General features: G+C 50.1%; 2 protein-coding genes across 3 annotated transcripts in view; both read left to right on the forward strand.

Moving 5' to 3' along the window:
* The window catches only part of ELMO3 (engulfment and cell motility 3), a 32328-nt gene extending 29321 nt beyond the window's left edge, over positions 1-3007 (forward strand). For both annotated transcript variants that reach the window (XM_066583824.1, XM_066583825.1), the window contains one exon: positions 1361-3007. In XM_066583824.1, coding sequence (XP_066439921.1) covers positions 1361-1573 — 213 coding nt within the window. In that variant the 3' untranslated portion in view covers positions 1574-3007. The remainder of the gene's footprint in view (positions 1-1360) is intronic.
* A 2147-nt stretch (positions 3008-5154) lies between these two features.
* TMEM208 (transmembrane protein 208) lies at positions 5155-14603 on the forward strand. The gene is made up of 6 exons (XM_066582459.1): positions 5155-5248; positions 5431-5526; positions 7030-7089; positions 8630-8766; positions 10213-10297; positions 14233-14603. The coding sequence occupies exons 1-6, from the start codon at positions 5243-5245 to the stop codon at positions 14416-14418; spliced, it is 570 nt and encodes a 189-aa protein (XP_066438556.1). The 5' UTR covers positions 5155-5242; the 3' UTR covers positions 14419-14603.
* The last annotated feature ends 1763 nt before the right edge of the window (positions 14604-16366 follow it).

Below are 16366 nucleotides of genomic sequence, written 5' to 3' on the forward strand. Positions count from 1 at the left end.
ATCCACTGGTCCCAACACCTTCTAACAGTCTGGTCAGATGCTCCTCTCTACTGGTAGTCTGTAGGGGGCGACCTGAGCCCGGTCACCTTGTGTGCCCTCTCACATCCACCGGTCCCAACACCTCCTGACAGTCTGGTCAGATGCTCCTCTCTACTGGTGGTCTGTAGTGGGCGTCCTGAGCCCGGTCACCTTGTGTGCCCCCATCCACTGGTCCCCACACCTCCTAAAAGTCTGGTCAGATGCTCCTCTCTACTGGTGGTCTGTAGTGGGCGTCCTGAGCCCGGTCACCTTGTGTGCCCCCATCCACTGGTCCCAACACCTTCTAACAGTGTGGTCAAATGCTCCTCTCTACTGGTGGTCTGTTTAGGGGATCCTGAGCCTGGTCACCTTGTGTGTCCGCATACACTGGTCCCAACACCTCCTAACAGTCTGGTCAGATGCTCCTCTCTACTGGTGCTCTGTAGGAGGCGTCCTGAGCCCAGTCACCTTGTGTGCCCTCACACATCCACTGGTCCCAACACCTCCTAACCGTCTGGTCAGATCAGCCGGTGGGAGACAATTCATTGATACGACCCTCCAGCTTCTCACACCCCAATAATACGCCCCTCTCAGACTCTGGTAACGGGGTGAAATCTCTTCTCTGCGTCGTAGAGGCGTCTAGTGGTCAACGAGCTCTACAAGTGGAAGAAGAGGTCACTACACACAAGGGGCCTCCGAGAGCCTCTTACAGGCCAAGGGGGGAACCACTTTTAGGGCCTCCGGTGACAAGACCGTCCATCTAATCACCACAACTCTCATCATTTACAGATCCGCAGTTCAAGTTTGGTACTAAAATGACAACTTCTTCTGGGGACAAGAGTGTTTTTGACAAGAAGTGTATAAAATAGTTTTCTTAGAAACAGAGTGACCAAAAAAAAAAAATTCTGATGTGTTTTTATTTTTTTTGCCGACATTCACCGTGCGGGATAAATAATGTGTTATTTTGATAAATTGGACATTTATGGATGCGGCAATAGTGTTTTTGACTAAGGGCTTTTACCCACTAGTGGTTTTTAACGCTGCAATTTTTTCAATGGGACTTTCTAATGTTAAAGTCGCATCGCACAAAAATCGCAAGTTTGTCCGATGCGATTTTTAACATTAGAAAGTCCCATTGACATTTGCATTAAAAAAAACCGCTGCGGGTAAAAGCCCTAAGACTGTATATAACAGCATCTTGTTTATGAGGATTCACTAACTTCAGTCCCATTCCAGTGTCTATGGGGGGCTGGAGATCATTTATGGTGCTGGTCCTTGGAGAGGGTGCAGTCTCGGGATGTGATGATACTTTGCTGATCTTCCTTCTCTCTTTTATCTGCAGTTTTGCATGTGGCTCGATGGGCTGAACGCACTGTTGGGTCGGGAAATGCCCAGCGAGCGAACACGCATCGACCTGGACCTGCTGCTGAACACGGAACTCAAGCTGCGGTTATTGGACCTGGAGAACATTTCCATCCCGGACCAGCCCCCACCTATCCCGCCGCGACCGAAGAACCACGACTACTGCTACGAATTCACCTCCACCGAGGCCTGAGGTGTCTCCCCGGGACCCAATGACTGAGCGCAGCACTTGGTAGCCTCAGTCCATGCTGCAGTGATAATAAATATGTGCTGCTCCGCTACAGCGTGGAACCCCACAACTAGACCTGGCGTCCCGGAGCGCAATATGCGCTGATTATACTGCATATTGGGAATGGTCACATGATGAATGGGAGAGATACAGATATACTGTATACTTAGGCCGCTCTCACACAGGGATTTTTTTTACAGAGTTTAGCGGGCGTTTCAAACACCCACTAAAAACTTTGTCCTGAGCCTCCATGGGTTTCAGAGGAGCTTCTCAGACAAGCGTTTTAGTGAAGTGTTTCTAATGCGCGCTAAAATGAACGCCGTTGTCTGTTCAGCGCATTTTTAACGCACTACATTGCCCATTGCAATAAAGTAATCTGCTGAAAACGTTGTTGAAGGCGTTTAAAAATGCCGTTCTAAAGCCGCTCTCACACGTGCGTTCGGAAAACGGCGCTCGGAATAGCGCGGTTCTTTTTAACGCGATTTCAGGAGCCATTTTTTGAACACCTTGTACAGCGTTTAACAGCGCTTTTTAACGCACCTGATCATCGTGATGGGTGAGGAGGTGCGATAAAAGCGTAAAAGCGCACAAAAATAGAACAGACAGCGCTTGAATATCGCTGTCTGCCTGCGGGGGCGTGTTCCGTCTGCGGGGGACGTGTTCCGTCTGCGGGGGTCGTGTTCCGTCTGCGGGGGTCGTGTTCCGTCTGCGGGGGACGTGTTCCGTCTGCGGGGGTCGTGTTCCGTCTGCGGGGGTCGTGTTCCGTCTGCGGGGGTCGTGTTCCGTCTGCGGGGGACGTGTTCCGTCTGCGGGGGTCGTGTTCCGTCTGCGGGGGACGTGTTCTGTCTGATGAGACGGAGGGGGAACTTGTTGGCCAGAAGTCTAGAAGTGATGTTTGGTGTAAAGCCAACACTGCCAACACCAGAAGGCCCACCAGACGGCAGTGAGGATGGTGGGGGCAGCATTATGTGGGGGCTGTCCTGCTGATGGAACTGGGGCTTTAGTCAAGGGGGAGGGAATTATGAACAGTCCCAAATATCAGTCCATGTTGGTCCAAAACCTTCAGGCCTCGGCTGAAAAGATGAAGAGGAATTTCACCTTTCGGCACGACGACCCAAAGCAGACGGACAAATCACCAAATGAACGGCTTCACCAGAAGATCAAAGGTTCGGAATGGCCCAACCAGAGCCCAGATCTGAATCCCATTGAAGATCTGTGGTGACCCCATTGTAATTAATTTTAGCGTTGTCCCACAATTAGCGTGGCATTCGAAGCCCCACGGTATAAAGCCCATGTGTGAGGGCGGCCTCAGCCTCAGGGGGGACATATTTATTCAAACACATTATTTTACTTTTCTTTATAAATTTTCCACCCTAATAAATGTCATTTTGTTTCTCATTGGAATCGTACCGATAACGGGGTCACACGGGGAGGGGAGGGGAGGGGAATCTCAAATAGTTGTGGAAGTGGGAAAAATGGGCAGGGTGAGGACCTGGCAGGGGCCAAATAGTGATGTGTGCACAACTGTATGGGAACCTCTCCAAGATGGCGGGTCTTGTGTGGTCCTCCCAGTATGTAGGGGTTAGTACCACCTACTAACGGGCTCCAAGGGCAGCAAGTGACCCGTGAATATTACTGATAATGTTCCTGCAGGGGATGATGGAAAGGTGTTCAATCACATTGGGAATCACCATGCTGTTTATGGGGGGTGCAGACCGGTCAGAGCGCTATGGTGACCCCTGTCCACTGCAGTGGGATTCCCTAATGTCAGCGCCCTAAGCAGGATAACGCAGTGGCTGAACTACAGGAACTGCTTAGGGACAGGACAGAGGTGAAGGCGACGACTTCTCATCCCAGATCTCATCGGACTGAGTGTAGCAAGTCTGACCCTTGGAGGTCGCACCGTGCAACGCACAGGACCTGCTGCCGGTACCACAGGACACCTCAGAGGGCCTGAGACTCGGAGGTGTGGCAGAGCCCCAGCCTCGGGGGCGTGGCAGAGCGGCAGCCTCGGGGGCGTGGTAGAGCGCCAGCCTCGGGGGGCGTGGTAGAGCCCCAGCCTCGGCGGGCGTGGTAGGGGGCTCGTACACAGAGATATCATGTACAAGGGGGGTATATATACTATAGGGGGCAGCTATACAGTGATGAGAGGAGGTATATATACCTTAAGGGGCGGCTACACAGTGATATGATGTATGAAGGGAGGTATATATACTATAGGGGGTGGGTACACAGTGATATGATGTATGAAGGGAGGTATATATACTATAGGGGGTGGGTACACAGTGATATGATGTATGAGAAAAGGTATGTATACTATAGGGGCAGGTACACAATGATATGATGTATGAGAGGAGGTATATATGTGATAGGGGGCAGGTACACATTAATATGATGTATGAGGGGAGGTATATATACTATAGGGGGTGGTTACACAGTGATATAATGTATTAGAGGAGGTATATATACTATAGTGGACTGGGACACAATGATATAACGTATGAAGGGAGGTATATATACTATAGGGGGTGGGTACACAGTGATATGATGTATCAGAAGAGGTATATATACTATAGGGGGCGGCTACACAGTGATGATGTATGAGAGGAGGTATATATACTATAGGGGGTGGGTACACAATGATATGATGTATGAGAGGAGGTATATATACTATAGGGGGTGGGTACACAATGATATGATGTATGAGAGGAGGTATATATACTATAGGGGGTGGGTACACAATGATATGATGTATGAGAGGAGGTATATATACTATAGGGGGTGGGTACACAATGATATGATGTATGAGAGGAGGTATATATACTATAGGGGGTGGGTACACAATGATATGATGTATGAGAGAAGGTATATATACTATAGGGGGTGGGTACACAATGATATGATGTATGAGAGGAGGTATATACACTATAGGGGGTGGGTACACAATGATATGATGTATGAGAGGAGGTATATATACTATAGGGGGTGGGTACACAATGATATGATGTATGAGAGGAGGTGTATATACTATAGGGGGCGGGTACACAGTGATATGATGTATGAGGGGAGGTATATATACCATAGGGGGCTGGGACACAATGATATAATGTATGAAGGGAGGTATATATACCATAGGGGGCTGGGACACAATGATATAATGTCTGAAGGGAGGTATATATACTATAGGGGGCGGGTACACAATGATATAAAGTATGAAGGGAGGTATATATACTATAGGGGGCAGATACACATTGATATGATGTATGAGGGGGGTATATATACTATAGTGGGCTGGGGCACAATGATATAATGTCTGAAGGGAGGTATATATACTATAGGGGGCGGGTACACAATGATATAATGTCTGAAGGGAGGTATATATACTATAGGGGGCGGATACACATTGATATGATGTATGAGGGGAGGTATATATACTACAGGAAAAAAGGACAGCAGATATCATGGAGACTAGAGGAAAGTTATGCAGTGGGGATAGTCACATGACAGAACACAATCACGTGACATACCAGTAAGGGCGGAAGTCTCTCCTCTATCTGTGCGGGCGCCGCTTGATTACGTCATGCATCAGCGCCGGATGTGTGACTGTGCTGAGGTGGAGATGTGTCGGGAGACATGGCGGTGAGAGACGGGGAGTGGAGGGTTAATTCTATAGAATGAAGTGTTATCAGTCGGCGGAGCCCCGGCCTGCATGATAATGTACCAGCGATCCGCCCCTCCCCCTCCCGGCCACCTACCGCCCTGCTGTTAGACTTACTGCAATGTTGGGGCTCGGGGGTCTCTAACTTGTTGTTTGTATTCAGCCTAAAGGAAAAGCTGCCACGAAGGGGAAGAAGCAGATCTACGAGGAGAACAAGGAGACGCTGAGCTTCTACCTGCGCATCATCCTCGGCGCCACGGTGAGCGGCGCTGTAATAACCGCCAGGTGCTGGCGCTCGTTCACACCAGGGGCGGGACGTCCCCTCCCGACCGCCGGCGCTCGTTCACACCAGGGGCGGGACGTCCCCTCCCGACCGCCGGCGCTCGTTCACACCTGGGGCGGGACGTCCCCTCCCGACCGCCGGCGCTCGTTCACACCAGGCGCGGGACGTCCCCTCCCGACCGCCGGCGCTCGTTCACACCAGGCGCGGGACGTCCCCTCCCGACCGCCGGCGCTCGTTCACACCAGGCGCGGGACGTCCCCTCCCGACCGCCGGCGCTCGTTCACACCAGGCGCGGGACGTCCCCTCCCGACCGCCGGCGCTCGTTCACACCAGGCGCGGGACGTCCCCTCCCGACCGCCGGCGCTCGTTCACACCAGGCGTGGGACGTCCCCTCCCGACCGCCGGCGCTCGTTCACACCAGGCGCGGGACGTCCCCTCCCGACCGCCGGCGCTCGTTCGCACCTGGGGCGGGACGTCCCCTCCCGACCGCCGGCGCTCGTTCGCACCTGGGGCGGGACGTCCCCTCCCGACCGCCGGCGCTCGTGCACACCTGGGGCGGGACGTCCCCTCCCGACCGCCGGCGCTCGTGCACACCTGGGGCGGGACGTCCCCTCCCGACCGCCGGCGCTCGTTCACACCTGGGGCGGGTCGTCCCCTCCCGACCGCCGGCGCTCGTGCACACCTGGGGCGGGACGTCCCCTCCCGACCGCCGGCGCTCGTGCACACCTGGGGCGGGACGTCCCCTCCCGACCGCCGGCGCTCGTGCACACCTGGGGCGGGACGTCCCCTCCCGACCGCCGGCGCTCGTGCACACCTGGGGCGGGACGTCCCCTCCCGACCGCCGGCGCTCGTGCACACCTGGGGTGGGACGTCCCCTCCCGACCGCTGGTGCTGACTAACGCCAAAGAACACAGGACTGTCAGAGATCGGACGCACGCCGGTATAATCAGCGCTGTCCGTCAGTCCGTGGGGGTGGGGGTGGGGGGGACCTCCGAGCGCTGGTGTGAATGAGCCCAACCTCCCAATGACTCTGTATGGCCATTAGAGGGCGCTGCACTGCCATATGTACAGGTGTGGCCAGAAGTAAGTGCGCCCCCCCCCCCATGTAACGTAAGTGCCCCTTGCCAGTAGTGCCCTGCAGACCCCTCTTTAGCAGGGATCGCCCCATCTAATATTTCCTGTAGCGGCACATATGAGTCGCGCACCGCTGAGATATCAATGCAGACATCTGGGTAACTCCAGAGGGTTCACTTACTTCTTGCCTGTGTATCCAGTTCCATTCACCTATAGAAACAGTTAATGTGTTTTACCAGTAGCGCTTCCTGCGCTGTCTGCTCGGCGGTCTCGCGGTCCGGCATGTTCCAGGACTCGGGGGTCCCGAGCGCTCAGTTGCTGTGAAGTGCTAGAAAGCTCCGCCTGGCGGCATGTAAAGTGGCATTTGTATTTCCCCACGTGACGTCATGTGACCTCCCTCCGCAGGTGCTGTATGCAGCTGTCACCCTCTGGATCTTCCAGCACTCCTCTTCCTTCTGGACTTGGGTAAGGTCACACACAGATCCATCAGAGGCTCCACCAAATGTCTCATGTACCGAACTCAGGTGGGCCGAAGACCCTCAACAACATGCAGATGGAGGCTGCAGCTTTGCCGCACCTGCCGACTATCTGCGGGCGCTCATCAGACTGACCGGCCTTCCTGTGGTCCTTCATTGCTTGGCCTTTTATCTGGGAGCGTCATCTACAACCCCAAGTCCAAAAAAGTTGGGACAGTCTAAAATGTAAAGGAAAAAAGGAGACAATGATTTGGAAATCTCATCTAACCATCTGTTATTCCTAGTAGAACACAGAAGATATCAAAGGGGGGAGGGGAAATTGACAGCAACACAAATCACAAAGGTAACAAAAGGCTGGAAAGGTAAGGGGTATTAATGGCAAAGATTTTGAATATCCCACCATCTATGGAACATCAACTCATCAAACAGTCAGAGACTCCTGTGCACAAGGGACAATACTGGATGCTGGAGATCTACGGCCCTCGGGCGGCGCTGCATTATAAACAGGCGTGATTCTGTAATGTAATCCCTGCATGGGCTCGGGAATACTTCCAGTGATCACCGTCTGTGGATCCAGGTCAGCATGTAATCCACTAATGTAAGGGAACGTTATAAAATGTATATTAGCAGAATCCAGGAACGCCGGCGTCTTCTGTGGGCCAAAGATCATTTATAATGGACTGAGGCAAAGAGGAGAGCGACCATCCAGCTTGTTATAAGCGCACAGTCCTGCATCTCAGATGGCATTAGTGCCTACGGCGTGGGCAGCACACACATCCTGACAGGCACTATCAGTGCTGACCATATATAGAGGTTGTAGAACATCATATACTCCATCCAGACAACGTCTCTTCAGGGAAGATCTTGCATATATCAGTAGGACAATGCCAAACCCCATACTGCCCCCATCCCTACAGCATGGACCCACGGAAGAGTCCGGGTGCTGCACCGGCCGCCTGCAGTCTGCACCGTCCACCAATAGGAAGCATTTGGCACATTTTGAAACCAACCAACCCCCCCCCCCCCTCCCCCGTTTCCCTTTGATATGTTTTATGTTCTTTTGGGAATAAAATACGGTCAGCTGAGATTTCCAAATCGTTGCTTCGCTTTTTCCTCACATTTTACACGGCGGCCCCACTTATTTTGGACTTGATGTTTTATCGCCTCTGCATATTTATCATCTCGATCCTCTCAACTCCTTGCAGCACTTTTTCCTAATGACCCCAGATCTCCGGCAGCCTGCGCCACATTTATCTTGTGTTTTTAGTCACTTTCAGAAAGTTTAGCAGACCTGTCTGGTAAAGGGGCGGGGCCTAAATGACACCAAATTGTGTAAACCTTTTGGGCGCACTTTTTGCCGTACACTAAACCGACTAACAGGTGGTCTGAGCTGAGATCGGACGGATAATGCGACAGCTTTATCATTCATCACAAGGCGTCTACTGGCTGCTTTCTGACGGCCCTGAAGGAACGATGCGCTTATCATTCTGCTTCCTGCCCCACGACTGTTTCATCTTCTCGTCCCGCAGGCCATCCTGATTTTCAGTGGCATCGTTTATGCAGTGGCATATCGCTCCATGCGGGGAATGGCGCAGGCGACGTTCTCTGAAGACGGAAGCCTACTAGATGGTGGAATAGACCTAAACATGGAGCAAGGAATGGCGGAGTGAGTATGTAAGGCCTGGCTGTGCTCCAGCGGATGCTTGGTCTTCCCAGGACTGGATCTACCTGCGTTTGCGCCCGTTCGTGTCCGTCTCGTGCCGCCCCCCCCCCCCAGCGATATTCCACTGCAGGGGAGAGAATCGCAGCAGAACACAGCACGCTGCGAATTGAGTCCCGTGAGCGGACAGGGGGGCTGCACTTTCCATAGCAGGTGGAATAGCGTGCACCGCGTTACTCGCGGCTGGATTATCGCCACTAGTAACGCAATGCAACATCGTCCGTGGACGGGGGGCCTTAATGGGTTTCATCACACACCTTTAAATATCGAAAGCTACCTAATGCATCTCCAATGGCTGACGTGTGACTGGATGACGGGCCCGGCCTCGGGGACAGACAGTACAGGGGTCATCACAACATAGCGTCGGGCTCCTCTGATACTCTGGTGGGCCCCATTCTATGCTGGACACTGAGGAATAGGAAAAGGTGCGAGGTATTTTATTTAACCCCTTAGAGGACACGGCTATCTTTTAGTTTTTGCACCAGTTTGTCAGTTGGCGCAGCCTTGTGTGGAGTGTGTTTTGCAGGGTGAGTTACATTTTTTTAGCAGCTCTACTTTGGGGTACATATGATATACTGAATGAAGAGGATAGAGGGGGACACAAGACTTCTTGTGATCAGTGGAGGTCCCAGTGATCGGACCCTCACTAATCAGTCACTTATCTCCTATTTTGTGGGTATGGGATACTGTAGGTGTTAAACTTGGCACAACTGCTTTAAATCAAGATTTAGTACAATGTCAGCTGGACAACCACAAGTCCCAGCATGCACTATCTATGAATGAGATCATGACATAAAAGGGGCTTCAGATCCCAGAATGTGTTGTGGGTCACCTTGGCCTGAGACGTTGGTGTACGTGTGAAATACAGCCGCGACTGCACTCTGTAACGTTTAATGACTGCAGGAAACGCTGACTAGTCGGTGTAAGCGGTGATGATCCTGATGATCAGACAGGCAAGACTAGTTTCTCATTCATAGACTTCACCAACCAGAGAGCGGGGAGCTCACAGGCTCTCTAACTGCTTAGATGCTGCGGTCACTATTGTCTGCAGCATCTATGGAGTTAAACGGACCAGTTTGACGTTCTGTCTAATCACGGCCATTACAGCAGTGTGTCAGCTGTAATATATAGGTGACACCTGCCGCGGGTGGTGCCGCTGCAGCGCTGCCTGTGCTGTACTACACAGCATCATAAGGGTTAATGTCACCAAGGGGTCCTGGTGAGCCCCTTCGCCCCTTGTAGGCATTCTCCTTCAGTAACTGAGGTCACTTACCAGCTCAGTGGTTCCGTCTAGTCTGTGACCGGTATTAGTGGTAACTCTTCATCTCGGTACGCTGTGCGGCATATTGTGAGCTTCCATCAATCTAACAACGCACGTTCTTCTATTCTCAGGCACCTGAAGGACGTCGTGTTGCTGACGGCCATCGTCCAGGTTCTTAGCTGCTTTTCGCTGTACATCTGGTACTTCTGGCTGCTGGTGAGTTCTCAGTTGTGCAGCTTCACATTTATCACAGTTTGCTCCTATGTAGTAACCCGAATATAGCGGTTCCCTAAACCCAACCCCCAAACAGTCACATTAAAGGAGTTTTCTTGGCAAAAACTATATGATGACCTGTCCTGAGCATAAGTGATCAACCGTTAATGGCTGGGGAGCCGTCGCATGGGATCCCTGGCGATGAGCTGATCACCCGCCTGGCTGTCAGTACAGCGGGCCAAATGGGCATCATAGGGGGCAGGAGAGGACGTATGATAGCTGCTTCAGATCTCAGTGAAGCCAGCTTGGGTACTTCCCCTCCCGACCACTATGAGGCACAGCCAGGTGGGCGATCAGTCCATTGCCAGGGATACCATAAGGTGGGTCCTCGGCCATTAACTGTTGACCTATTCTGAGGACAGGTCATGGATGTGGCAATAACAGTTATGTGCACGCTACCAATAAATACCACAGTCTGTCCCACAAGAGATCCTCCTACAGCTCTGTCAATGAAGAAAAATGTTCTGGATCCTGTAATGCGGTGACAAAGAATACTTTTAATTTAACTACTTAATGACCGCCCATACGCCTTTTGATGGCGGCCATTAATGGGCTTTATTCTGATGCAGTCATCTTTTTACGGTATCTGCATCAGAAACCTGGCATGGATCTCTGGTGGTTGGGTAACAGCCTGGCACCTGCTCAGAAAGCGGGGACTTGAGAAGCCTCCCATCCCTGCTGTTTAACCCTTTACATGCTGCGGTAAGTGCGACAGTGACATGTAAACTGCTGGCAGAGGGGGTTCTCTGTGTAACCCATCGGACCTCTGCAATGTGATCTCTGGGTCCCAATGGGTTGCTATGGCACCTGGAGGCTTACATATAGCTTTCGGGTCTGCCAGCTACAGTGGCCTATGAGGCTCAGTCTCATAGGCTTTGTAATACACTGCTATACTTACACTGCTATACTTTAGTATAGTAGTGTATTGGAAGAATGATGATATACTGATAATCAGGTTCCCTAGTGGGACAAAAATAAGTTAAAGTATAAAAAAGGAATTCTAATAAAAATGTCCAAATCCCACCAGGAAGGGAAAAAAACAACTAGGTAAGTACATTTTAAAATATTGCACATTTGGTATCTCTGAGTTCATAATGAACAAGAAAAAAAAGATTGTACATTATTTAACCCACACAGTGCAAGCTGTGAAAAAATGTAAAAAAACATGGCGGAAATAGTTAACTTCTCTTATCTTACAAAAAAAAGAATAGAAAATGGTGCTATTAGAAAGTACAAGTTATCCCGCAAATAAACCAAACCCTCACACTAAACTGTTGCCTAAAAACTTTTTCATACTTATTAAAAAAAAAGCTATTTACATTTTTGGGCGTACCGGGCTGTAGATTTACTTTAACATATCATACTGCACAGTGAGCGCCATTAAAAGTTTAAAAAAAAATTTACAGAATGAATGGAATAAAATCAATTAGTACATGTTCCCAAAATTGGATTAATAGAGAATAGAGTTGATCTTGCAGAAAACAAGCCCCCACAGAGCTCCGTCGATGGAAAGCTAAAAATGCTCTGGCACTTGAAATGCAACGGCACAAAAGCACATCTTAAAAAATATTATGTATATACTGGAGTATAAGCCTAGTTTTTCTGCACATTTTTGGGGCTGAAAAAGCCCCCCTTGGCTTATACTCGAGTCAGACAAAGCTTAAAAAAAACCCCAAAAACTCCATACTCCTCTCCCAGCCGGCGTCTGTATCTCCGGCGGCTGTGCGGCAGGCTGCTTGAATTCTCTCCGCTGTCATCCCCTGCCACCAGCGCTGTGTAAGTAAGAGCTGTGATTGGATCGAGCGTCAGCCAATCACAGCCGGTGCTCGATCATTTACAGCCAATCAAGCTGCTTTAGAATTCTCCCTGCTCGGCTTTCAAATCCCCTGCCGTCAGTGCTGTGTAAGTAAGCTCTGTGATTTGGATCGAGTGCCAGCTGTGATTGGTTGGGGCTCAATCCAATCACAGCGCTTACTTGCACAGCACTGACAGAGCCAAGAGAGGATGACGGGGGATGACAGTGGGGAGAACTCAAGCAGCTTGTCACACAGACTGGGAGGTGAGTATGGAGGGTTTTCTTTACCTAGTATATACTCGAGTAAAGCTGGGCTTATACTCGAGTCAATAAGTTTTCTCCGTTTTTTTGTGGTGAAACTTATTGTCTCGGCTTATACTCGGGTATATACGGTATAATAAAAATCTTTTTTTGTGTACAAAAATGGCAAAACATAAAAAAAAAACCTATATAAATGTGAAATCTCCGGAATAATACGGACCCAGAAATAATGTTGTCACAGGGTTTATTTTGTACGCTGGACGCCATAAAAATGAAATATGAAAAACAAATGGCGAAATTTCTTTTTTTTTTTTTTTTCCCTTTCTCTAATCCCTCTTAATAATATAAGTTATACATTATTTGCACCCAAAAATCCATGCCATTAAAAATACAACGTGTTCTGCAAAAAACAATCCCTCATACGGCGGAAAAATTGATTTATGGCTTCTGGAACGCGATGGTTGAAAAATTAGTTGGTTATTAAGGCGCAAACAGACTTCGACACTAAGGGGTTAACTGTATAAGTGTTTATAATGTGAAAAAGTAGTAAACCAACTATATAAACTTGGTAACACCGAAATCGTGCCGATCCAGAGAAGAAACCGCACCGGGGTTTTTTTTTTCTTTTAAACCGCATTGCGAATGTCATAAATACAAAACCCCAAAAGCAAGGTGTGGCGTATGGCGGGTGTCGTAGTAATATAAAATGGGCCTATGCAAACAAATATATATTCATGTATCCACCTTCAAAGGGAATAGCTAGCAGTTAAATGGTTAACTAGCTCAATATTATAGGTTGGTATGTACAAGTAGAAGTTGAAGCTCCCACGTACGGTTCCCAGAGCTAACAAGGGGAGGAACTTCTTATCTCTGACTGCATACTTCGGTCCTGATTGGAATATTAATAAAGTCTATGCTACTTGGGTATATAGGAATTATGTGTTCACATAGCGACATACACCTGGGGCGCAAACATATGTTAATCATTAGCGTTGCTACATACTAGGCCAATCATGAGTTGTTATGATGTTGGGGGGGGGGGGGGGGCGGCGGCGTGCATGTAATTGGTGCATCATATTCAGTATATCTGTAATGTACTTCCTTTCAATAAACTAGAAGGGTATGGGGGCTGACGGAGAGCATCCGTGAGTTCAAATACATATATTCATGCATGAAGCTTCTCATTATAACTAGAGATGAGCGAGTATACTCGCTAAGGCAAATTACTCGAAGTGAGCAGTGCCTTAGCCGAGTATCTCCCGCTCGTCTCAAAAGATACGGGTGCCAACGGGGGAGAGCGGTGAGTTGTGGGAGTGGGGGGGGGGGGGGGGGGGGAGAGTAAGATTGAGATCTCGCCTCGCCCCCCCCCCCCCCCCCCCCCACCCCCCCCCCCCCCCCCCCCCCCCCCCCCCCCCCCCCCCCCCCCCCCTGCCGTCACCTGATTCTTTTGAGACGAGCGGGCAGGTACTCGCATGAGGCACTACTCGCCCGAGTAGTTTGCCTTAGCTAGTACGCCCGCTCATCTCTAATTATAACCGATCTGGAGCAACCCAGTGAAATCTTCTGGAATATGATTTACTCCCATAACACAGGGGGGCGTTCACAGAACGGGATCGGACTAAATATTTGTGACCAAGAATTTGCGAATGGTGACATCGGTGAACTTTTTTCTTGCCATCTTGATGTTTCACAGAACTTTTCCTTTATGGGGTTGATGAGGACCAAACTGCTGCCTCCCCCCTTTCCTGCCCTCCTTCGTCCAGGGGGGTGTCCGGAGTTGTGAGTGGACTCTGCAGTCATGCCTTCTCTCCTTCTCCTGCAGGCTCCCGGACGGGCTCTTTATCTGCTCTGGGTGAATGTTCTCGGTCCCTGGTTCTCAAGCGATTCCTCCTCCGCCGCTCCACCAGAACAGAATGAAAAGCGACAGCGGCGGCAAGAAAGGCGGCAGACAAGCGCTTCTGAGTGTCGTGACTCAAGGACTCGGCTGCACGGGCTGGAAAGAGATTAGAAACAGACAGTGCCGGATTCCGCTCTTCACATCGGAGCTCATGCGGCGGCTTTTCTAAGCAGGACTTCCAGCGGTTATTGGGCAAAGTGGGATCCTGAGAGGTCCCGGAAACAGCAGGGGGTTTGTAATATCTATACAGAGGTGGTCCCATCTATTGCTGATAATAAAGTATTGACAGCACAGAACTCCTGTACAAATAGTGATCATCCTTCATCAGGTGACGGCACGGCCCCGTAAATGTGAAGCTCTGACCTGGAACTATATGAAGAATTCATCAGAGTTGCCAGGAGTGTTAACCGGAGGAATGCCGGAGCTCTATGATGAATGTGTGTCATAGGACAGATTGTTGGAAAGGCTAACTGCAGTACCTTGTGCCCAGAGCCAGATAGGGGGCGCTGTATCAGCAGTGGGAAGCTTAGGTTACTCAATAAATGCCTTAAAGTGGTTGTACCAAATAGACTTATTACCTATCCATAGGATAGATAAGTCTGATGGGTGGGGTCCCGCTGCTGAGACCCCCACCGATCCTGAGAACAGGGGTCCCGTCTCCCCTGCTCCTCACTGTGAACCCTCTCTACCCTCCCGCAGTGACATCAGATTAAAGCGAGCGCTGCTGAGCATGTGTGGCGCTGCTTCATTCATTGCAAAGGGTCTGCAGGAAATAGCCAAATCCGTGCACTCCGCTATCTCTGGCAGTCCCACTGAACATGAATGGAGGGGCACCGTGCACGCACAACTGCCGCCCCAGTCAATCTATATACTGGCACATCACCTTTAACCCTTTCCAATCCAATTTCTACCCTGGTTTTCCTAGGGGTTACTCTTTTTCTGCGGTTATACAATGGCGCTATCTGCTGGCTAAAGCTAGTATTGCATGAGGTGAAACGTTGGATAGGCTCCGACAGCAGAGAGGCTGGCAATATACAGTAAGAGAACCCCGACGGACGTCTTTTAACATCAAGGCTGTACAGCCTTAAACCATAATGTCTTAAGACGTTAGTGGATTGAGAGGGTTAAGGGTGCGTTCTGCCCCTTCCACCCCCCCAAAACGTCTGAGAGTTGTCACGTCATTTTTCTTTTCTTTTTCAGTGTAGCCATCTGTGGGCTCGTCTTCTGTGGGTCAGCTGTATCTTTTGGGGGTACACATAATTGACATTTTTAGGGTTATAATAATTTGAAGAGGGGTGCATAAAAATAATGGCAATTTTTGGATTTCTTCTTTTACAGCGTTTAATCTTTCTGTGTAAATGTCCTATTAACCCCCTTGTGGAGTGGTGTTGGCTTCAGTTCCTCTTCACCTGGTAACAGCCGACTCCTCTGGTCCTCGGCTGGCAGCGCAGACATCCGCCATCCAGGCTGCAGCAACTATAGATCTTCATCTGAGCAAATGTGCAGGAACTGATCTTCAGCGGTTACTGAGTTTTCAGCGATGGGTTATTGGATCACGAGCAAAGTGCAAATTCCTTTATCGGAAATGAAGTTTTGTGCTTTTCTAAAATGTGATTGTTCTCAGTAAGAGAAACCAAGTAATCTTGTAGATATGCCTGTCGCTGCCACTAGGGGTCTCACTTCACGCTGATTTGCTGCCCCTTGCACCGGTGTCTGGTAGCGGAATCCCTCGGGCTCGTGTGAATACATGCTGGTTGACAAGCCTGCTGATCGGCGCTCGTCTCATTTTCTTTTACGCAGGACGAGGTTCGTCTTATGGCGATGAATAATTGCTAGTAGGATTGTTAATCCCCATAGGCCGGCTGTACGTATCCCTGTGCACACGAGGAGATATACCGCCATCAGCAAGCGGTTTTATGTTTGCTGAAACCAAACAGTTACCTGATTGTTGGTCCCTTTATACGGCTACAAATGAGGTAAGTGGCCCCAAAACCATTCTGTGTAATCACAGAAAATACTGCCGCTACTGTCCATGTAGGCAAGCTGCTACCTGGAGAGT

Source organism: Eleutherodactylus coqui, chromosome 11, assembly GCF_035609145.1.
Source record: "Eleutherodactylus coqui strain aEleCoq1 chromosome 11, aEleCoq1.hap1, whole genome shotgun sequence".
NCBI lineage: Eukaryota > Metazoa > Chordata > Amphibia > Anura > Eleutherodactylidae > Eleutherodactylus > Eleutherodactylus coqui.